At 47.4% G+C, this 23,080-nt stretch overlaps 1 protein-coding gene across 12 annotated transcripts in view; it reads right to left on the bottom strand.

Annotated features, from left to right (window-relative positions):
• Positions 1-23,080, bottom strand: part of Foxn3 (forkhead box N3) — a 370,612-nt gene that overhangs the window by 25,658 nt on the left and 321,874 nt on the right. For 9 of the 12 annotated variants that reach the window (XM_075948297.1, XM_075948300.1, XM_075948298.1 and 6 more), the window contains one exon: positions 1,516-1,581. The exons of 2 other annotated variants lie outside the window; for them this stretch is intronic. In XM_075948297.1, coding sequence (XP_075804412.1) covers positions 1,516-1,581 — 66 coding nt within the window. The remainder of the gene's footprint in view (positions 1-1,515; positions 1,582-23,080) is intronic. One more of the 12 variants, XM_075948307.1, reaches the window with a different exon arrangement.

Genomic DNA, 23,080 nt, shown 5'->3' with positions numbered 1-23,080 from the left:
AGTAATAAACACAGCACACAGTGGCTAGGAGCTGAGGAAGGGGCTTGAATCTTACGGCTCTGATCAGATCATGTTTCCACCACGATGGGCTGGTTATGTGACCTGATCCTAAGGACCTTTCCAGCCTGTGACTTAATTGCAGCCAGAGTCTGCAGCTTTTCCTGAAATGCCATCTAAAAATGGATTTTAAGTATAGATTTCTTTGAAACGTAAAGCATCACTTGAAAGCCATATTCCCGGCTAAGCAGGTTAACTGCTAGTTGCAGAACTATGCCTGTTGCGTACCTGCTTAGCAGTGGATTGGGCTGGCCGGAGGTGTGGGCAGCCTCCCATTCCAAACGCCAGGAAACGGAGGTTAACCAAGGGGAATGAGAGTTCTGCAGTCGGGGGAGGTAAGGGCAGCCCCAGGCAGAGAGCCAGCTTGTCTGAGAATGCTTGGCAGTATCTCTTGGATCTTTTAAAATGCATACAAAGATGAAAGGGCGATGTCAAACTTCCTAAGGTTACCAGGAAGGCTGTGACCGGGATCTGGAATTCCTATCCACCATAAACCTACTGTGGCTCTAAGGATGGGAGCTTTCTTGTGGGAAATGTCCATCTCCAAAGTGGGGGAACTCTCGTTGCTTAGAAGGCCATGGTCTCTTCAGAAGCAAACCCACTGGAATCCTAGTTGCGGGCACAAGACGGGCAGGTAGGCACCAGTCCCTAACGGTGTCACAGGACGGTCTGCCATGCCAGTTACTTTCTGCACACGTGTGGCACGGCAAACAGATCCTAGTGCACCACCTCTCCGCTCAGTGCGGCTCCGGCTGGTTGTGGGGTGTAGACAGATAGAGGCACTGGCCTCAAGTTGGGAGGAGAGCACGGACGTCTTGATTACAGGTCAGCTATGAAGATGAGACAAGGAAAGACACCAGGAAGTGGACAAGAGTCCAGCTGAAGCAAAGCAAAGAGCTGTCAATCAATCGGACATTGCTCAGTGAGCCCTAATTAATTACATCGGCCTTGCCCTTCTCTCTGTGCCCACCTAGCACATAGGGCAAAGACGGTGCAATGTGATATTGCACTTCCATTTTTAGGCTAAGCCACGTGGGCAGGCCAGACTTTCCACAACACACCCTAATTTATTATTGAAGCCCTCACGGAAAATGCAACTGGGTGCTGCTTAGCCCTGCCATGGGTGAGCTGGCCCAGGGAACCTCACCTACAAAGCCATAACAATGATTCCAGCAGGAGAAAGGTCTCCAGAAGAAGTGGTTAGGGGCTTTCTTTCTCATCTCCTCGTTCTGATGATGTATGAGATCTCTCTCATCCTCAAAAGCACCTCTGCACTGGCTCTCACGTATGCATGGCTGCATGTGGACATGCAGAATGCATGTCAACACACACTTGCTGTGAAAGTGATCTACAAGTGCGGGGCTATGTCGGCATTAGTTCTTCCTACGGTCTGGGATGTAAATGAGAAGGTTACGTTCACAAACTATGGCGCTGTATGCTATAGAAATATCTACTCACAACCTGCTTGTATCTCAGGGGGAGAATTCAAAAGCATCATGGCACTGGCAGCATCAATGTCAGGATCTGGAAAAATCAACCAATAAATAACATTATTTACAACGGGGCTGGTGTGTGTGCGTTTTCTTTCCCCCTGCAAAGTTACAGATTATGAATGTGATAGAGAAAGAAAATAACGTCCAGGAACCAGATGAGGGATCTCAGAGGTGACTTCTGTACCATTTGGACTTGAGAGAAAGAAAAGTTATTCTAGAATGAGATTTAAGGAACATGCTAGAATTTTTTTTTTTTAAATCTATAAGCATGTCTTTTTGCTTTGTTAATGTCGGGACCTGCACTGTGGGTGTCCGATAAGCTGCTGGTCTAGGCGGCCCTCAGCTTTTACCAGGGGTGGAGGAGCAGAAGAGCTGGTAACAATAGGAAGGTCAGCCTGGGATTCTTAAATGCTTGGGGGGGGGGGGAGCACGACATAGCATCACCAGGAAGAGAAGGCATCAAATACACCTGCATCCAGTCAGAGATAAACAAGACATTTGGTCATTTTCATTCATCAGCAGAATGAAAATCGTATTTTTTTAGGAGGCTACATGTGAACACAGCGCTGTTGGAGGTGATGAAGGCATTTAAAAGAAAAAGCACATAAAAATACAAAGAAAAGAATTTAAAAAGTTCTGATGTCAAAGGCGCGGTGCTTATGTTCTCATTTATTATTGCTTTTAATCTGCTCCTTCCCCAAATACTCATCACTTTATTGCTATAATTCTTAATAGGTTTCTGAATCCTTACCAATCCACCGGTTGACAGATGGCAGGTTATATAGAGACAGAGAAAAATATTATCCTCTTTAGAACTAAATTCATTTTCCTCTGAGAAACAGCAGCGCTGCTGCTATGGAAATGAAGGTCACCATGACAACGGTAAACAACCCCCAAGAATGGTCACTGAATAGGCTGAAAAGAACATCTGCCCCAGCCCAGCATCCCAGCTGCCCCGGGGCGAAATTCGCTAATAGTGCAGTGAGGCCTTGTGACAGAAGCTGCCGCCTGTCCCCTGTCTAAATAAATGAAGTGTGCAATTGAAGTCGACATCAAAATGCCTGCCCTTGCAGATTACTGCCTCTGCGTCTGCTAAGCCCAGTAACTAATGACTGGGGAGGGGGGGGCTCGCACTTGTCAGTTTTTGTACAAATTACATACCAAAAAATTCAATTTACTACTAATGGCTCCATGGCACTTTATTTTGGGTATTATGCGAGAAAATTACTTTTTTACTGTTTAAAAAAAAGTACATTTTTCATACTTTATATGTGCAGTTTAATTCCAAGGGAGCAATGCAATGCATGATAAAGCCCCGTGAGCGATTAATAATATGGATATGCTGGTTTCAGAAGACAATGCCTCAAGAAAAAAAAAAAGAAGGTAAAGAAACTTCACTCTGCCCTTTGCTATTTGCCTGCAGGAGGCCTGTTACTTACACACCATAATGGAGTAAAACTTTATTTTAATAAGCACACTGTATGAGAAACAGGTAAATTAGTTTCTCTGGCAACTCCTGGGGTAACATTGCTCAAACAGTCAGTCCCTCCCCACTGACACATGTCCAGTGATTCACAGAAAAGCTTCAAGTTTCACTCTGCTCACGGCAGTGATGGCCCAGCAGTGATGGCCTTGGACGCCCACGGGAGGCGTGGGACAAGCATGGGCGTGGTGCCTCTTTGGAAAGAACACTTTGCTTTCAGGTAGGAGCTCAAATAAGTGCTTTTTCTTTTCCTCGTACAAACCTTCACTTCCATCTTTGTGAAGATTCAAATGCAACAGGTGGCCGGGGTGGCCCTCCGGGCTACAAGGTCCCTATCTCCCCAGGTGAGGGTCCAGAGGTAAGGGGGGAGCTAAGATATGCAATGGGGAGGGGGGAGGAAGTCTGAGGGCCACACAGCCTTAGTGGAAGAAAGACACAAGATGGATAGAGAGTGAAAAGCTACAGCAGCATCAACACTCACACGAGTCACTGAGAACCTAAACTTGAGGGTCTACCCAACATCGCCCCATGACGCCCCCTACCCCACCCAAACCAAGCTAACTAATCAAGTACAGGATGCTGACACTCTTCCCCCACTTTCCACTGAGCAGATGGATCAGGTCTGATCCTCCACCCATGGAGTTGCTGATGCTATCAAGAACTCAAGCGCTCCCCACCCCAGGAATTCTGGGGGAACAGGTAGGTTTCTCATGATCTAACAGACCATGCATGCCTGACACTCCCAAGTCCCAAATGGAGGCCAGGGCATGGGATCCTCACCCCCAACCCGCCATCCAAACACAATGACTACACAATGGTATGTGATCATGGACACAGGAATCCACCCTATCGGCCCTCCTCCTAAGCAGTGAACTGTATACAGAGATGGCTTGGATGCAATTAATCATGGTGAGTTTATACATTCGTACCCAAGTTACAGTGACCTCAATCAAGAAGAGCACAACGGAGAAATTAATTTCTGCCAGCCACCCCTGAGTTTCCGGGTGTTAGACTGCAGGTGCCCCCAAGAAACCACAGATTTGCTTCTGCTCTTTGTACGTAATGTGGTATGACGTGGCATTGGTAGTTCCTGCCTTCCAGCTACTGTTGAGGTATTCCACTGAATGGCTACACGGTCATTTGCTTACCCATTCATTCTCTTGCAGAGTGACGTGTGATTCGCCCCTAGCTTTGAGAACTATAAAAAAAGCTACTATGAATGCTTGCACCGAACTTCTAGGACATGTTTTGTCATAGAGGACTGTGAAGCCACTCTCTAGAGATATTGTACAAGGAACAAGCTCTAGCTGGTCCATATTGCATCAGCACTCGAAATTGTTAGCCATTTGGTGAGTATGTAATGGTGTTTCAGTGTGGTTTTGAGTCTGTATTTTACTAATGACAAATTGTGTTTTCCCATGTGTTAAATTGTTCTTTGTGCATCTTCTTTTGGGAAAACTTTCAGTCTTTTATCCATTTTTAAATTGGGTTGTGCAACTTCTTCAGCTACATGGCGCACATATTCTGAAGCTTTGATGAGATATGTATTCTTCCAAGTCCATGACTTACTCAGCTTCTCGATAGTATATATACTTCAACCAAGTCTTTACTTTCTCTGAGATCTAATTTACTAATTTGTTCTTTCACAGCTCACAGTTGAGACATTTTGTTAAATGGCATCCTTTTCTGTTTTCATCCATTAGTTTATAGAGTATATAATTATCTGAGTTCAATATCCACACTCACAAGTAAATAAAAACAGTAGCAACCAATTGCATCCATCTTTCTTCATGTGGTATGCACGCTACCAGAGACCCCAACATTGTACAAACCAGAGTTAGCGGGGCCTCTGTGCCCCTAATCTGAACACTAGGCAGCCTCAGAGGACCCTTTGCCAGACATGTGTCTATGGTAAAGAATCCTGAGCTCTGCCACAAGGCCTGCCACAGAGGCCCTGGCCCACTGTGACAGCCACAGCTCTGCGGGATCCCTCCAGAAAGTCTCGGTGTTCGTTCCTATCTAATCACGAATGGAAGGAGCAATCCGGGAGTATAAAACATACGAACCAGGGGTTACAATCGAGTAAGTGTCTTCCCCACAGACCTATTCCAAGATCAACATATATGAAAATATCTGGAAACTATCTGTGCAAAAAAAAAAAACCAAGTATTTCTGTATAGTCATAGGGATATGAACATGTATTTATATTCAAACACATGAATCTATTTCTAAAATATGGGTTTAAAGCAGTGGTTCTCAGCTTGTGGGTCATGACCCCCTTGGGGGTCGAATGGCCCTTAAGTAGGAGTTGCATATCACATAGCCTGTATACCAGATGTTTACATTACAAGTCATAGCAGGAGCAAAATTAGCAGTTATGAGTAGCAACAGATTAATTTTGTGGTTGGGATCAGTTATGAGTAGCAACAGATTAATTTTGTGGTTGGGATCACCACAGCATGAGGAACTGTATTGAAGGGTCGCAGCATTAGGAAGGTTGAGAAGCACTGGTTTAGAGTACTTCCCATGATCTCTCTCTCTCTCTCTCTCTCTCTCTCTCTCTCTCTCTCTCTCTCTCTCTCTCTCTCTCTCTCTCTCTGTGTGTGTGTGTGTGTGTGTGTGTGTGTGTGTGTGGCTTCAGTCTGAAAATATTAAGTTGGCCCCAATAAATTATTTTACTATTTGCTACTGTGCTCATCTACTGACACGGTTTATAATATAAACCTTGTCACAGGCAGGTTCCACCACAAGTACTGGGTGTGTGCACACACAGACGCATGTGTGTATGAGCTGGCAGTATCTGCAGTTCACTAAGGGTCTTAGAAGGAATCTCCTGCTGAAAGGGGGCAACTCCCATATCTGTAAAATAGCTGGCTATAGCTCAATTGCTTTTCACTTAATAATGTATCTCGGCAACCTTTTGTTAACATTATTGAAAGTTTTTGCAATGACGGTTTTATGTGGAGAAAACCACCTCACTGTACAGGCCCTCTCTTCTCAGCAGACGATGTCTTTCCAAGAAGGGAGGAGGAGCATATGAGATGACTATGGAATCTGCCAGGAGCTTGAGCTCTGCCCCACAAATCCTGGGAGCCCCCCTCCCCTCTGTAAGGCCCTCATTCAATATACCTCCTTTTGTCATTCCACCCGCCCTTCCTCTATCACTGATCCCCTTGGGTGACAGGGCCTTCATGGGTTTCCCCTCTGGTTTGCATTCAATAAAGTCGGTCACCTGAAGCCAAGATACTTTTTGATGGAAGCATCCATTTAGGGTAAGCTGGAAACAGTTTAGAGGCCAGGGGAGATATTTTGGGGTTTGGGGATTCTTCTGCTTCAGAGGAACACCTGATTTCACAGGAGGACAGCTAGGAAGGGCAGAAGTGGGTGGACTATGTAGAATGTTCCCTCGGGTTCCTCCCATGATCCAGTGCAGTTTATCAGTCTAAGAAAAGATGATGGTATTTTGTTCAGGACTCATGAGGACCTCCCTGGTAGGAAAAGCATTTCTGTCATATTTGGAAAGCCACAGTAAAGCAGAGGGGTTCAGAAGAATAAAACAGCATGACATTTTATTCTGAGATGAGGGATTCTCCCCAACAGCTCTGCAACCCAGTACAAGAAAGTAAACAATTTTACTACAGGTTAGTTCAGTACGGCACCCAGCATGCTGCCACTGGTGCCTGGTGGAGTTCTGACCTTCATCCGTGCCGAGCCAATCCCAAATCCTGTACTGGAAGGATCCCCTCTTGATTACACGTTGGTAATGGTATCACTTCTCTGAACTGGTTATCTTTGATGTGGTTATCTTATCACGCCGCCTCTTCTCTGGAGTAAAGGGTGGCACGGCTTGTTTTCAAACCCTCTTTTCTTGAATGTACGCAAGTCAAATCATGCTAGTGAGAAAAACAGGCTTCCAAGCGTCTGCCATCGGTGATTCAGCTGCTTGGATCAGGATAACACTGAATCTTGCTTTCCAGGCACGTGGAGAAGGTTCCTTTTGGGAGTAGTGAGGTTTCCCCCGTGGGCAGAATGGGGAAAAGGCACTAGATAGATGCGGCGGGAGGACTGCCAGGTTCAAGTCCTGTGTCTGCTGCTAGTTAACACGGAACTTTGATGCTGCTGGGCCTGACCTCGCTCAGTTTAAAACGGCGTGGGACACGAGGAGTCAGAGTCGGTGCCAATTTCCACCTTGTTCTAGCTTCCTGTAATGCCACTTGACGTCTTCTGCCCTTTCTGATTTGTGGCTGACAACACCATGGACTCCCAGGGACACCTTCCAGATGGGACATCTGTTCCAAAGCCTCTGGCGTCTGAGGACAGTCACACCAAGGCTGGGAGAACAACTATTCCCTGCAAAGCTGTGGCCTATGGGGATGGGTGTTTTGTGGGTTCTTGGTAAGACTTCTGTTGGGTGACAGACAGAAGTGCCTGGGAAGACCATGTGTTTAAAGCAACCTCAGCATATAAAGGTCAACAGAAAGCACTGGCTCAGTCCAGACTTTAAAAAAAGAAAAGACAAAGCTCAGAGCTGACAGACCTTCCAAAATGACAACAGCAAAACATTTTTCAGATAGCAACCTGGAGATTTATTTACGCTTGAACTCATTTGATCTTCCACACAGTGAGTATGTTCTCCTTCCCTGCTCGTCCTTACACCTCAGGTGTTTTACTGGAGGTAATGTCTAAGTAATTCCTCAAAAGACACGGGAAAAAATGGCACGCACTGAACATGAGTGCAGGCATGGACGTCCTCTGACAGCCCTTCCTACACAGTGAGTGGGCTGTGGGCTCTTCCTTACCTGTCTCACTCACTGTTGGAGCCTCAGCACCTACGAGACTCGGGACCTAACGGCTGGAGACAGGCACGCACGGGGTAAATGAATGGGTGACCTTATCTTACCCTCTGCTCAGGTGACTAGACCTATCTGGAACGTAGCCCTCAGCTGGGAATGGTACCTGGGTGCTAGGCTCTGGATGGATAGCAAAGTCACAGCCCCCAGTGATAGAAACCCAGGTTTGTAAAAACCAGGGGGCACGGAATTACATACGCACGGGAAAGATAAGGTTCCTTGCAGCAGGAATGCAAAGCAAGAGGCTGTGAATGTAACCCCAGAAAGCACAGAAAAAGATAGGTGAATGGGGGGGGGGTGGAGAAGAAATAAAAGGAGGACGTGACCCTTCTAGGTATGGGTTGAGGAGAAGCTTTATTGTAGGTATAAGGGAGGTAACAGGCAAAGGTATCTGGGCAAGTCCGGAGTGGACCTGGCTGACAGGCAGAGCCAGGCCATCCATGAGGAGAGGGAAAAGGGGCAAGGGGACAGGAGGAGAGAGGAACCTGGAGTGACTGCCAAGAGGCCGAAAGGGAAAAGGACAAAATGACTGGGTTATTAAGGGAAGAGCAACTGGGGGAAAGAGCAGTTCAGGCCCTGGGCTAGAGAGTTTAAGTTGGGGGATAAGGTATGCCAGCCAAGAGGACCCTTTAACAAGTAGGGACTGAGGGATGCTGGGAGACTGTGGAGGCCAGTGTCAGCTTTGATCGGTTAATATGAAGGAAAAAGGACCTGATCAACAAGAAACACTAGAACATGAGAAAAACAAGCAATAAAAAAATGCACAAGGATGCAAAGCATTTCCCGGGGACTGAGTAGATCTGCTCAGTTTCTCTTACTGCGAAGCCAGTGTTTCTCAACTGGGGGCGATTCTGCTCCCCCTCCCTGCCCAAGGACACATGGCAATGTCTGGAAACACTTTTGAATGGCATGGCTGGATGGGATGGTGTTTAACATTCCATGGTGTGCAGGATAAAACAGTATCCGGTCCATACATGATAGGGGGAAGCGGGGCCGGCTGAGTTGACACGTACACGTGCTACAGCTGAGAAAAGAAACTTCTGAACCATTGTCTTAAATAGAGCACACCAGGCACACATAAAAATTCACCTTGTTGCTAATGCCTGCCTTCCCTTTGCCTAAGCAAAATCTCTGAGAGAGATATAGGATATCTCCATTTGTGGCTTTGAAATCACTGAAGCTTTGGCTTCTGTTGCAATCAATCAAGATATCCAAAGCAGCTGCGAGTGTCTGGCCAGCTACAGAAGGCGGTTGGGAGCACTGTCGGCTCCGGTGACGTCACTTGCCACCAGCACTTCCACTTCCCCTCTGTTATGAAGACAGAAGCCTTAAGTGGGCTGCACCGGGGAAGAAACGGGAATGAGAGGGAGGATCTACAGGCACGGCAACTAAGATGGGGTAGGGAGAGCAGGACCACCGGCTTTGGGAGAACACAAAGCTTCCCACAAGAGCTGATGCCAGGGTGTGACTTCAACACTGTCTTCATGACAGGGGATGGACACAGAGGCAGCAGGAGGGCATCATCAGAGAGGGCTCAGTCAGTTAGGCTGGTGGCTCAGGTGTCCCTGGCAAGCTAGTATCTCGCCACTTGGGAACAAAAGCAGGGGGATTGTCCATGAGTTTCAGGCCAGCATGATCTACATAGAAAGTTCCAGGCCAGCCACGGGGACACCTTGATTAAAAGAAGTATTCTGCAGGGAAGTGGTGGTGGTGCTGGGGTTATTGTTTAGAGAGAGGACAAAAGTGCTGGCTGAGCAAGCCCCATGACCTGAGTTCAAATCCTTAGCCCCTTAAAAAGCTGAATGTGGTGGCCCTATGCCTGCAATCCCAGCATTCACGGCGAGACGGGAAGCAGAGACAGAAGAATGATCTAGAAGCTCCAGGGGCAAACGAGCCCGGCATAAACAGGAGCAGAGACAAGGCAGACCCTTCCTCAGCAAGCTGGGGAAAGAGGCCACCTCCTGAAAGGTGTCCTCTGACCTTAATACATGCACTGTGATAAAAGCACACTCACATAAGCAAAAAAAAATACGTGTGCATGTACACAAACTTACATAAAATCAAGAAAAAATGAAAGGCCCCCAAGAAATGGAGGTTGTCTTTGGGCTTCAGAGAGACCCAGAGGCACTGAGAACACCTCCATCCTCGCCACACTCTTGCTATCTCAGAGGAGGCTCATCTGAGACCCAGAGAGATCACAGGTCCCTGAATCTGATTCTCCACACAGGATATATATCCAAAGGGATCTTCCCAAACTCTTGTTGCTCTGAAGACATGACACAAGTTCAAAACCAACAATAAACAACAAAAAAACTGAGAGCCAGCTGCTAGGGCCAGGGGAGAGGAGGTGTGAGCCACACTGCAATTTAGCTGTTAGGAGGCTCTCATTTCCACATCTGAGTCTTTCTCAGATTCCAACCTGGCCAGGAAAATCTAGAGAAAGAAGCACCTGGGTTCAAGTGGTAGCACCAGCAGGAACTCTGAAAACTAGATAAACGTTGATCTAAAGGACACCCAAGTCCAAAGCAGCTTTCTCACCTATGCCTCCAAACCCACTTATTACCCTAACTCCACTTCCCTGCTGAGCTCAGAGTGCATCCCGGCCTGGAAATCAGACGCCAGCCAGGGCTGGGGTCTCTCTAAGGTGGCACGGACGGGTCTGGGCTGGAGGATCTCAGGGTCAGACACTGTCACTGCTGCTGTTTCTCTGCTGGAGAACGAGAAGGAGCATGACAGCCATTTCCAGGCAGAAGCTCCCACACGTCCGTGTGCGACCTTACCGTTGACGTCCTCTGTCTCGGCGGAGTGCTGCAGGCCACACTGTTTTGTTGAACCTGCTTCCAAAAGCAAGCGAGCCCCATGCCTGCAGTTTTAGTCCATGGGATCACTCCACACCTTTCGTCTGGTGTTTGAAACTTCACGAATGTTTGCCCCTGAAATGCCTTTGACTGACTGACAGATGTCTTTCTACCAGCTGCCTGAGAGCCAAACAAGCTCCAATTGATTGTAAAAAAAACAATCCAATCTTCTAGACTTGAAGACGAGGACAAGGGTGGCAAGAGACTTGGCACAGGTCAGGGTTTTGTTCTGTGGGTCATGGGAAGAGGAGTTGAGTCCATGAGCTGCCCTTGGGGCTTGGAGCCTCTGCTTGAAAACCTCTTGCTTACTGGTAGTTTTATTTGTTGTTTATTTTGTTTTCAACTAGGGACATAGCTCGAGTCTCTGGTGCATGCTGGCTTCCTGTGGGGCCAGGGACAGAATTGGGGACTCCTACAAGAGCTCTGAAGCCCCCACAGACTGCCCGCCTTAGTATCTGGGAGGAAAGACAAGCCAAACCCATAAGCTGGAGATAACTAGGTGCTTGAGATGAGAACAGAAACCTGGTGGGAAACCTGAGCGCCCAGACAGCTGGGCAGCTAGGGCACCTGTCCTCGGCCTGCTTGCCCCTCCATGCTGCCAGCTTGACTGCCCAGTTCCTGGTTCCCCCAACCAACTACTCCCCATTTACTGGAAGACCAGCTACTGCTCTGCCCTCCACCCCAGAAACCACTTCCTCTTTTTGTAAAGTGCTCAGAGTTCCTGGCCTCCCCTGGGAGAAGTGGGGTTAATGACTGCTGAAACAGTAATTCCACAAGCAGGGCATCTTCATGGGCGCAGGCTTCAAATGGGCGAATGTGAGAAGCCACTTCTCCAGGAGGAGCGAAGCCTTAGCTTGACACTGGCTAGCGCAGGAGCCAGAAGAAATAAGGCTCAAAACCTGCTGCTCACATGCTCCTGGAGGTGTCAGGACCCCAGAATTTACTATGAAAACTTGGTTGTTCAAATCCTGTCTGGGGTATCTTGTTAGAAAGATCAGAAAGGAAGATAGATATAAACAGATGGGTATGCAAGTGAATATCTTCTCTCTTTCTCACACACAACAACAACAAACCCTCCCCAAACCAAAATAAAATACCAGACTACCTATCCAGAAGTAAATTATACTCTTTTACAACAAAAATAAGGCCCCTTACATGAAAGTCCAGGCCACTCCACATGGTAAGGAGGCTATCAGGGAAGGCAGGCTGAGTTACAACTCGCTCAAATTTTATTTTCCTCTGGAACAGAAGTCTAATGTAAACCTCTCCTGTAGGAAGTGCTAACCAAGGGTCAAAGCTGGTAATCAAACAGCAGGCTGAGCCAAGCAGGCCCAAGGTCAGGCCTGTCTGGTTAGTGCTGGGAGGGAAGATGATGGGGGAGGGGACGAATCTTAGCGCCCTTCTGACCCCTGTAGGCAATTAACTATATTTCCAAGAAGGAGGTACCCTTATGTTTAACTCTGTAGGCATAACTGGACATAATTAGACGTCATAATTATGGCTCTCTTTCTAAAATGTGACCATAGTATCCACGTTGACCTCTGGTGGCAGCCTGGCCTCCAGGCTGGGAAGTACAAACATTGAGGATCCAGCCTCTAGCCAATGGCCTTACCACCGTGGACAGCCAAGGCCCCCCAGAAACTTCTACGGTCAGGCATCTACACTTACTCTCTGGGGAGCAAACGTGGGATCTGTTTGGGGTTTCCTAATTATCCCTTTGCACTGAGAAATATTTTACTTTAAACAGACCCAGACTAAGCCAGAGCCTTGTCGCCTCTCAGGGCACGTGGGAAGGGCCAAACGGCCATTCAAATTAATATGCCAGTAATTACTGTGCGTCTACCGGCTAATTACCCATGAAATGACCAAGTTGAAAAGATCAATTTCTGATCAGCTTTTCACTTGCGTGTTTTGTGAAAGTTGCCATGGAGGCTCTAGGTCACTTAAAAATGCCGATGTATTATTAGTTGATTATACCCTATCAGCCCCCAACCAGCCAGAGATCTAAGCTTAGCCCAAATCATGCTACTGAACAAAACACTCCACAGAAAGCCAAACAGGGTTTTCAGATGGGCAGAGAGCTCTCAGCTCTGGGCAGAGAAACACAGGATTTGTGAGGTGAAGGGATACCCTGAAACCATGTTACGGATGAAAATGAAGAGAGGGGCCCAGGTAAAATGAGAGAGCAGCCCACAGGACCCGCCCTGAATGGTGAAGACTGACTCTCCATCCCAGCCATGCCCAGGAAAAGAAGACCCGAGCACTCTCTTTTTAACACAAGGGTCCCAACAACACGATACCTCCCAGGGATATCTGGAAAATGCTTTGGACTTCTCCTACTACCCCACAAGTCCAAAAGACCATTTCAGAGTGTCTCTTTTAGCTCACAAATCCGACACATTTTACTGTCAAGGTGTGACTTAGTAGTGAATGTTAATTTCTCTCCTGTTTTCAGGATCCCACCTGAGTCCCCCACCCGTTTCCTTTTCAGGGACATCTGGACCTTTACTTTTTACTGTGGTCCCTTACACAATCCAGATAGAGTCAACTTCTTTAGAACAGTACTTTAAATCTTCAGCTAATTGCTCGGAAAATAAAAAAAAAAAAAAATGAGGTATCACAGGATTCACTAGCCTCTGCCCGGCTTAAAAGAGAAAAGGGAAGCTCCCAAGTTCAGTAACAACAGTAGCAGAGGGCTTTCCAGACAAGTCCCGTCAACACCCAAACCCAGTCCAGAGGCGATTCCCACTTGGAGGCATGAACTTTGAACAAATGGTCCCAAGAAATACAGTTTTTACCCATAGACTTCTCTCTGAATAGGACTGCCTGGGAGTGAATGATGGTTTTCTGTATTTGTGAACGCTTTATTCAGTGACGAGAAATAAAACCACTACTCAGAGGTGTCCCAAACTAGAGTTTAAATAGAGGAATAATTGCCTCCTTGCATCTCTAGGCATGTCACCAGTGAGATATACCACCCCAGCACGGTTTTCTTTTGGTTCAGCAGGAGAAAGCAAAGGGACTGGGTGTCCAGCACCACAGCTAAGGCTTTTAATGGAGACCAGCTCATTTGCATCTCAAAGCCTGCTCCCCACAGGGCTACCAATGCCAACTGCACAGATCAAATGCCAGGGGCACAGCCATCGAGGTGCGAAGGGAGGAACTTTTAGAGGGGCAAATTCTCAAACGTACATTAATTATTGGACATTTCTCGTGTTATTTAATGGCCAAGAAGTTTAATGCCACACATGACAAGGATTCTCTGACTACGGGCTCCTGTGCTATGGTCCCTGGGCGTGGGCTTCACTGATTACTCCATAGATAGCCACTCTCACAAGCTCACATCCTTGTCATGGGCCCCCAACCCCCAGGCTTTGCTTACTGCTCAGTAAAGGAGCATCCACCATATGGATCCCAAGTGTTATAGTGACAGACAGTCACAGATTAAACACGGTCCTTTTCCATTTCAATTAAGAGCTCGGAACTCAACTGCAGACTCCATTAGCTTCCTGAGTGGTATCCGGTGAAAGAAAGTGTTAAAAAAAAAACGGAACCCTGGACCCAGGAGATGACTCAGTGGGTAAAGAAAGCACTTGCCACACAAGCCCAGTAACCTGTGTTTGGATCCCTGGAATGTGCATAAGAAGCCAGATGCTGCAGGGCACATCTGTAATCTGTGCATTCTCCTGGAGATACGTGGAGATAGGATAACTGTCCTGGGCTAGCTTGCCTGAATTATGCAGCAGTGGCATAAACAAGAGAGACCTTGTCTCAACAGCTGTCCTCTGACCCCTGCACCGCGGCATGTGCATATGAGTCCACAATAACTAAGGAAATAGCAGCAACAGCAGTATTATCGGGCTGCCCCATCCTTTGGCTGTCAAAATGGATCAGGTTTTAAGAGTAAAATATGCCAGGCATGGTGGCACCTCCCTGTAGTTGGAGGCAGAGACAGACAGATCTCTGTCTATCTTGGCCTACCCTAGAGAGTTCCAGGACAGCCAGGGCTACACAGAGAAACCCACGACTCAAAAAATAAATAAACGAAAATCAACACAACAAAAACAACCAAACGTAGAGAGTAGTGGCACTCTCCCGAAATCTCAGCACCCTGGGAGTTTAGGGGATCCAGGCCATCCTTGGCTACATAGAAAGTTATGTGCCAGCCTGGGCTTACATGAGAACCTGTTATAGACAGACAACAGAACTTGGGAAGCTGGAGAATTGTTACACAGCAAGATTTAGGGGGAAAAAAGAGAAAGAAAAGAAAAGAACGAGAAAAAGAAAGGAAGGAAGGAAGGTAAAGAAAAAGAGGGAGGATTATGGGAAACACTCCAGTCATATACAAAGGCTGCCATCTGCGGGGTGAAGTGCTCTGCTCACCCTGTTTTTCGTTTTATTCTCCAAATAACCTGTCCATTTGGTACTGCAGAAACACGGTTTTTCTGTTTCTCCACAATGTCTAGCTGTCTATTTGCTCTAAGCACTTTCCAAAAAAAAAAAAAGAACAACAACAAAAAGATAGTTAATGACTCCAACATGGATTTAATTATTGACTCTATTTCATAAATAAATAACAAATAGATGAATAAATAGATTTGGGGTGGAGAAGAAGGCTGAGAGAGCCTGATGATTTGAGTTTGATCTCCGGGACACACATATTGGAAGAGAAGTAACTTCAAATGTCCTCTGACCTCCACTTGTGCCCCCATATAGACGTATAAGTAAATTCTTTAAAAAAATGTTCATTTATGCTGGACATGGTTGATGGTGGCTCTCACCTTTAATCCCAGCACTCAGGAGGCAGACGCAGGCAGATCTCTGTGAGTTCCAGGCCAGCCTGGTCTATAAATTCCAGGACAGCCAGGGCTGTTACACAAAGAAACCCTGTATCAGATAAACAAACAAACCAAACAAAAAACCCCAGAAAGTTAATTTATTTGATTCTTTTATAAAGTATAGGTGCTTTTCATCATATACTGTCCCATTAAGCTGGCTAACACCGCTGTGCATAAACCATTCTACTAGAGCTCAAACTGGAAGCCATTTTGGAGACCAAGCTTTGCAGTGAGCTCACCGTTGCCACCATCTTCACGTTTGTTCTACCCAGGTCATCTTTGCCTCCTTTGCTAAGAAGGCAGAAAAGCCCTCGCCCAGCCCTTCATCGTAGGCAGCTGTGGGGACTGTGCTCCCTCTACCTGCTTCTCATGAGCATGGAGGGAGACCCAAACTAAGGCAGTGTCTATGTGAGGGAGGAGAGAACCTGGAGAGGGGTGCGAGATACAGGAGGAGGGACTGGGCCAGGTGTTCAGTCCACAGACAGGTTTAGTGGACCTGCATGTAAACAGGAGGCACCTGTATGTGCTTCTGGGGCGGGTCTGAAAGTCACAGACGTACAGAAAGGAGCTGGGTTTAGACTCACGCAGCGGAGGTTTGGTCTTCCTCCTGAGCATGTCAGGGCAATAGGACAGCATATTCTCTTGGTGATAGGAAACATGATCCTAAGGCCTCCGGTGCTTGTGAAATTTTCACACGAGTAAAACATGCAGTTACACGCAGTGAAGTTTTTGACTAACTGTATCTACCCAGAATTCATGTGGGGCCACAACCCTAACACGTTTGTTATTTGGACACATGAGAGATGGTTCTGGGCTGGGGAGATGACTCAGCCCAGCAAAGGGCCTGCCAAATAACAAGTTCTGAGGTCAGATCTGTAGAACCCAAGCAAAAAGCTGGGTGTGGTGGCGTGTGCCTAAAACCCCACCTCTAGAGGGTCAGGGACAGGCGGAGCCCTAAGGCCAGTCCAGCCATAACAGCGAGCTCCAGGTTCGGTGAGAAACTCTCTCTCAAAGAATAAAGGCAGAGAGCAGTCAGGGAAAGATACATCAGCTGGCCTCTGGACACCACACACGCGTGCACACACGTGCACCTGCAAGCACACATTCACAACCCACACTAACAAGTATGTGCAACATAAACACAGATGGTGCTATCATGCATGTTGTTAACATGTGCTGTGCTTCCAGGGAGCCCTGAAGATTTTTTAACCAAGCCCCTTACGAGCAAACACGCAAACAAAACGTGCAAAGCGTCTCTCAAGAAGAAAACTGCTAACGATGAAATAGATGCGTGCACACTCTCTCCACACTTGGGTAATGTATCTTTCTGATTATCAACCAACAAGCCCGGGCAGGTTACCCAGCACAAATGGCCTCTATTTCCTTGTCTGCTAAATGAGGGAATTTCTTTATCTGCATTAATGGGGCCGGAGTGGATCTTTAAAGTAGACATGTTATCATCCACGGTCGCATCCTCCAACCTATCTTAGGAAGGACAAGGTCTGGTACATAAGATTGCTCGCCTCTACCCAATACAGGATCCCCTCTTGGCCTGAATGGGAGGGCTGTCCTTTCTGGGCCTTCTGGTTTGGCTAATCTCTTTATGTCTCTTTGCTCTGCTGCCCAGACAACTCCACAGCAAACAAAGGCCTGGGTTTCCACCAGCCAGCTCCAAATTAGGAACCCGCCTATTTTGTTAGCTTTGGGGCAAAGGGAGGCAGCAAACAGCAGCTTTTGTGAGCCAAGCTGGGGAGACTCTTTACTTACTCAATTAGGACCATGAAAAGGTGAAGACTGTTAAAGGGCTCTCTCCAGGGCCCTTCACCCTGACCCACGCACCCAGATCTCCCTGCACTGTACTGAACTGGGAAGGTAGTTAGATTTAATGGGAGCCAACCATATTTTCTGCACCTTTTCCAATTCATTTCCCCTTCTCAGCCCAGTAGGAACTAAACTAGGTGAATGAACACCTTCTAGCTACATGGCACATTTTCTCAAAAGAGATACAAGCTGAACCTGCTCCTTGAGAACCATATGGTTCCATGTTCTGTCATGTAGCACAGAGCCTGGTTCTGAATGTGCTCCTGGGTAAAGAAGCCAAGTCCCTTGGGGGTAAAATGGAGAATTAGAGAAATAGCCCATACTCATAAAGATAAATATTACATGTTTTCTCTGACATGCAGAACCAGGTTTTAAATATGTGTAGCCACATACTGCTGCATGAAAACATACGAGGGGCTATTTGGGGAAAGGAGATCATCAGGATAGGGAAGTGGGGGGCAAGAGAGGATAAAGGGGGTGAACGTGGCTACTGTTCATGTTAAACTTGAACGACAACATCTTCACGGGGTTGAGGATGTAGCTCAGTTGGTAGAGCTTGCTTGCCTAGCGTGTTTGGAGTCCTAGTCTTCATCCCTACAGCAAAAGCCAGAGGCAGTGGACCAAGAGTTCCAGGTCATCCCTGGCTATTTAGTGGGTTCTACATCGGCCTAGGCTATGGGAGACTGTTTTTAAAAACCAAAACAATGAAAAATGAATGAAGGAGCCTTTCTGAAACCATTTTGTCTGGTAAACAGAGAGAGTTAACAGAGGTTGATGGCAGGCGGGTGACTGAAAAGGAGAGGGCCTGCGAGGCAAGGGTGGTGGAGGCTTGTGGAAGCTTATTTTGCAAGGCGTCTAAATCAGATAAGAACAGGATTGGTTGCCTCGTTATGCAATTAAACCGTAGTCAGCAATGGGCAGGGTCTTCTATCTTTCAAAATCCAAACTAGTTATTCAAGCTTGCATTACGCACAGTTCATGGACTCTATTGGGTGAAGGCATCCAATTTTTCTCGTCTGGGTTAGAGTTTAAAAAAAAAAAGTGCCGCTGCGCAAATCTGAGAGCTGGGCTCCATAAAGCAGTCACAACCCTCCTCCTCCATTTTTCAAAAATGAACCTTTTTGCTCCAATTCTTCAGCATTAGAACTGGGAGGGGGAAGGGGCGCGGCGGCAATGTACTGCCCCAGTGTTTAGTGTGCAATGTGGCTTCTTACAAGACACACGCCCTTTCTTGTTTGATTGCTGACTTTCAGAAACAGAGCCATTGCACTGCTCTATCAAAGGCGTCCACTACTTAAAATGTCATTTCTAAATTAATTTTATACCCTCGAGGCAGAACGTGTCTGACCAGGACTGAGTATAGGAGACTCAAGTTAGGTCTGGACGTCAGCGCAGGGGGAGGAGGAGAATGCACAAGAATTCTGGTCTTTGGAAGAAGTCACAGGCACTTTAGGGAAGCCTGGTTTGTTTTCTGCGGGACACTCATAAACCTCTTTCAGCCACAGAAGGAAAGTGGTCACTTGGTGTGATTTCTGCTTTATAACAGCCAGGAGAATAAACTGGACCAAGACAAGTGCATGTGTGTGTGTGCGTGTGCGTGTGTGTGACACCCTGGGCCTGCGAATGGCGATGTCAGTGTGTGTACGCACGTGCGCATCCGCGTGTGCATGTGTGCGTGCGTCTTTGGCCTGCGACCAGCAGTGGCACAGGCCAGACAGCTGAAGAATGTGATGACTTTGCTGTCTCCCTGTGGTAACTGCTGGGCATGTGTGGGCTCCTTCACCTTACACAGACAGGCCAGCAACTTCTCAGCAAAGAAAATAACGCCTGTAGTTGCTTGGCAACACTCAGCCGTCCACGGAGAGTGGCTCCGGAGGCCCGCATATCCCACCAGAGGATGGGCAGTTAGTGGAGCAGCTTGGATGCCCATTGGGAAGGGGCAGGCAGCCTGCTCAAATCCCTGAGCTGGGGCTGGTTAGACTTTTTCCACATAACCATTGAGGCTTTTACTGAACTACTGTGGTTAAATGCGTGGGGAGAGCTAGAAGTAGGCACTAGGGGGTGGGGAGGGGCCAATGGGAAAATAGCTATAAAAGGTTATCTGCTCTCATCACCTTCCCAGCCTCACCGATAAAATCCAAAGACAAACCCCAAACCTCAACTCAGGGCACAGACATCAGCCCCGCTGGGTGAGGGCTGAGAAACAAACAATACAATCCGATGCTAAATGTGTTCCAGTACCACACAGCCCAACCTGGAGCCGGGACTTGGTACCAGAACTTCTGCAACGACCTTCCAACAGGGTTCCCTGTATGGAGCTTTTTCCCCCTGCACCCTCTCTTCTTCTCAGCTTTGGCCTTCAGAGCCACGTGGCTGGCTCCATACTCACCTGGGCAGCCTTGGCTGTCCTCAGGGGGGCTTTCTGTTCTATCTCCACTGATTTGCACCATCTTCACCTTCCCCCCTTCTCCCGAGAGAAGGTAGGTATATTGTATAATGCAAATCTGTCTCTAACAATCCCAAACTCCAGGGTGTTTCCCATTATGGAGCCCAGCCATTTGTTTTCAATCTTTACCGCCCCACAACCAAGCCAAAGGCCCAGGGATTGGGGTGCAACAGTTATAGTAAGAAAGGTCAGGGGTCGTAGTTCAGGGTATCTGTGTTCTCCGCCTCCCCACCCAGATTTGCTAGTCAGCACAGTAGCAACATATGGGACGGTCAGCGCTCTGTTGCTGAGCTCACTCTAAGCCACCATTGGACGCTGTGTGGTGCTGGGCACGCCACTCCACCTCTCTGTACTTCAGATTCTTCTCCAAAGGGAACCAAACATATCCTAGGTCACAGAACTAAGGGCTTTGTTTTTGTAAAATAAAAATATATTTAAGAAATTTTAGCTTTAGCCAGTCCTTAAGAAATGTTAGGAGCTAGGCAGTGGTGGCACACACCCTTAATCCCAGAATTCAGGAGGCAGAAGCGAGAGGATCTCTGTGAGTTTGAGGCCAGCCTGGTCTGCAAGAGCTAGTTCCAGGACAACCAGGACTGTTACACAGAGAAACCCTGTCTCGAAAAATCAAAAATAAATGAAAGAAAGAAAGGTTAGCTTTCCACCCTCACCAATGCAACACAATTGGTAGAAAGGAAAGAAGCCAAGCACGCCCTGAAACCTTGGAAGTGGCCATGAACCTCCTCTCAGGGGATTCTCCTCCGTGCTGAGCTTGCAGCATCCCCAGCCTGGCTCACAATGCTGCCATTTCCATTCCCACAGTGCTGCTACATTTAGGCAGAACGATCCTGACATGTGTATTCTATTTGCTGATGAACAACGCCATTTGTAGCCTTCTTCAGTCTGGGATTCTGCTCTGGAATACTGATGTCATCAGAAATTGGAGTCTTTTTGTTCTTTTTCTTCCTCTGACACCAAACCCTGTCTTGTTCACAGACACTGCTATGCCCCTGGATTCCCTGGTAACACATGGCTGGTGCTAGGGTTCTGCATCTGTGCTGGTACCTGCCTATGCAGTGTCTGGATACCTAGTTGGGCCCCAGGAGCCCATGCAGCGAACACAACTACACCAGCCAATGCATGGACCATTTTTGTTGTATTTAATTTTGAACCCATGAATACAATACAGTCACTCATTGTGAACACTAAGCCACTACAAAACAGATCATCTAATCCTATCATCTTGTCTCTTACCCCAAGATGATACACACAGGCACCTGTGTTGTTTAGAACTATAGTGTCGTGGGAGATGGCTCAGTTCAGTAAAACACTGGTCTTGCAAACATGAAGACCCGAGTTCAATTCCCAGCACCACTGGGCAGGGTGGCATGTGCTTATTATCTCAGTGCTGGGGAGGCAGAGAGACTAACCAAGAAGGATGGCAAATAAGATGGATCTCTGGCTTCCATATGCCTGTACACATCTGTGTTTGTGTATCCCCTTCACATACACTTGCACGCGCGTGCGTGCACATACACACACATACACAGACTGCAGCGTCAACCGAGTGTGAGTGCTCCCCATAAATGGAGACATACTTCTATTTTGACTCTTTTTGGTTTTTTTAATCCTCACTGAACCATGAGTCTTGGCATTTGCTCATGTGGGAACGGAGGTATGTGGCTCATGCCTTTTCATTTCCGCATCAGATGAAAACATCAGCTCGCTCCAGCATTCCCTGGTCCCGGACTAGGTTGCTCCCAATTTTTTTGTTTACGAAGAATGCTATGGGTGAGTGTCCTTGCACACGCCTGATTTTTGCACATGTGGGGTGGCTCTTCCACAGAATGGGACTCGGAAAGATGCCCCAGGCCTTGATTCCTGGTCTGTACGATGAGGGCTGTGCCTCTAACTCCCACACTGAACTTTCTATCCTCGAGGTCAGCTTTGCTTCCACACTCAAACTCTAGTCTGTTCTCAGGATTTCTATAAGGCAAGCTCATTGAGCCTCACTGTGGCTTTCAGCTAACAAACTGAGTCACTTGCAATCCGCCCTGTAAAGCTCCTTACGAAATTCCTACTCTTCTTGGATACTTGGCAGGCCTCAGCAGAGAAGTGCAGAGCTAGCTCTAAACTCACACCCACGTTAGCCCCACCAAGGGGAAAGGGCCTGTCTTCACTCATCGCTGCACACAAGAGCAAAAGGTGCTACACTTGGTGAGCTCTCAAAGTTATCCCTCGTAGGCCGGGCCGTGGTGGCGCACGCCTTTAATCCCAGCACTCGGGAGGCAGAGGCAGGTGGATGTCTGTGAGTTCAAGGCCAGCATGGTCTACAAGAACTAGTTCCAGGACAGGCTCCAAAGCTACAGAGAAACCCTGTCTCGAGAAAAAAAAAAAAGAAAAGAAAAGAAAAGAAAGTTATCCTTTGAAGGTGGCTACTCTTGCCAGGTATAGCTTAGTGCAGTACGACTTGACTTCTGTGACTCAGTTTCCATATCTAGGAAGTGGGATAATGGAAACTCCCTCACTGACGGGGATGCTGGGCCCATTAGGCCAGTTAACACTCACTAGGCCCTGAGACGGGTACCAGAGATGGAGACAGTTATCATGAACTTATGCTTGCTGGATATTCCATTTGGTCCATGTGATATGGTGTCCAGTGACAGCCCTGGGATTGCTGGAGTGCTGGGCTAAACATGCCGGAAAGCTACACTTTAAAAAGAAGTATGAGATGGGGGGGGGTGGTGTCCTGCTACTCACAGCCCTGCTAATAGCTGTCCAACTTGTGTGCTTTTATTGCAAGTGTGTCATATAGCTGACGTCACAGCAGGTTTGCTCTGTCTTGCTTTTTAGAAGCAGTGCTTTCCTGTTTGCTTTCTAAGACGCTTCCTCCTGCTTTTCTCTCCCCCTGCACTGGAAGCCCACAGAACTTCTTCCACGATGAGCCAGGGATTTCTTTGGGGCCTTCCTTGATTCCTGTTTATATCATACAAAGTAGTAAAGCAGTAGAATTCAGGCTACGGAGTCAGGAGAGATGGACTCAAACCCTAGCTCAGGCACTGACCAGAAGTGTGGCCTTAGCTGCTCAACTTTTCTGCGCTTCAGTCCTCTTATTTATAAAATGGGTGCAGTGAGGACTAAGTGAGGCAGGAGACTCCCTGGCACTCACAATAAGCAACACACTGTCATATCAGAAGGACACAACTGAAGTACTGTCACCATACACACACACACACA

The sequence above is a fragment of the Microtus pennsylvanicus genome, chromosome 14 (genome assembly GCF_037038515.1).
Source record: "Microtus pennsylvanicus isolate mMicPen1 chromosome 14, mMicPen1.hap1, whole genome shotgun sequence".
Lineage (NCBI taxonomy): Eukaryota > Metazoa > Chordata > Mammalia > Rodentia > Cricetidae > Microtus > Microtus pennsylvanicus.
This window is presented reverse-complemented; position numbering and strand designations above follow the sequence as displayed.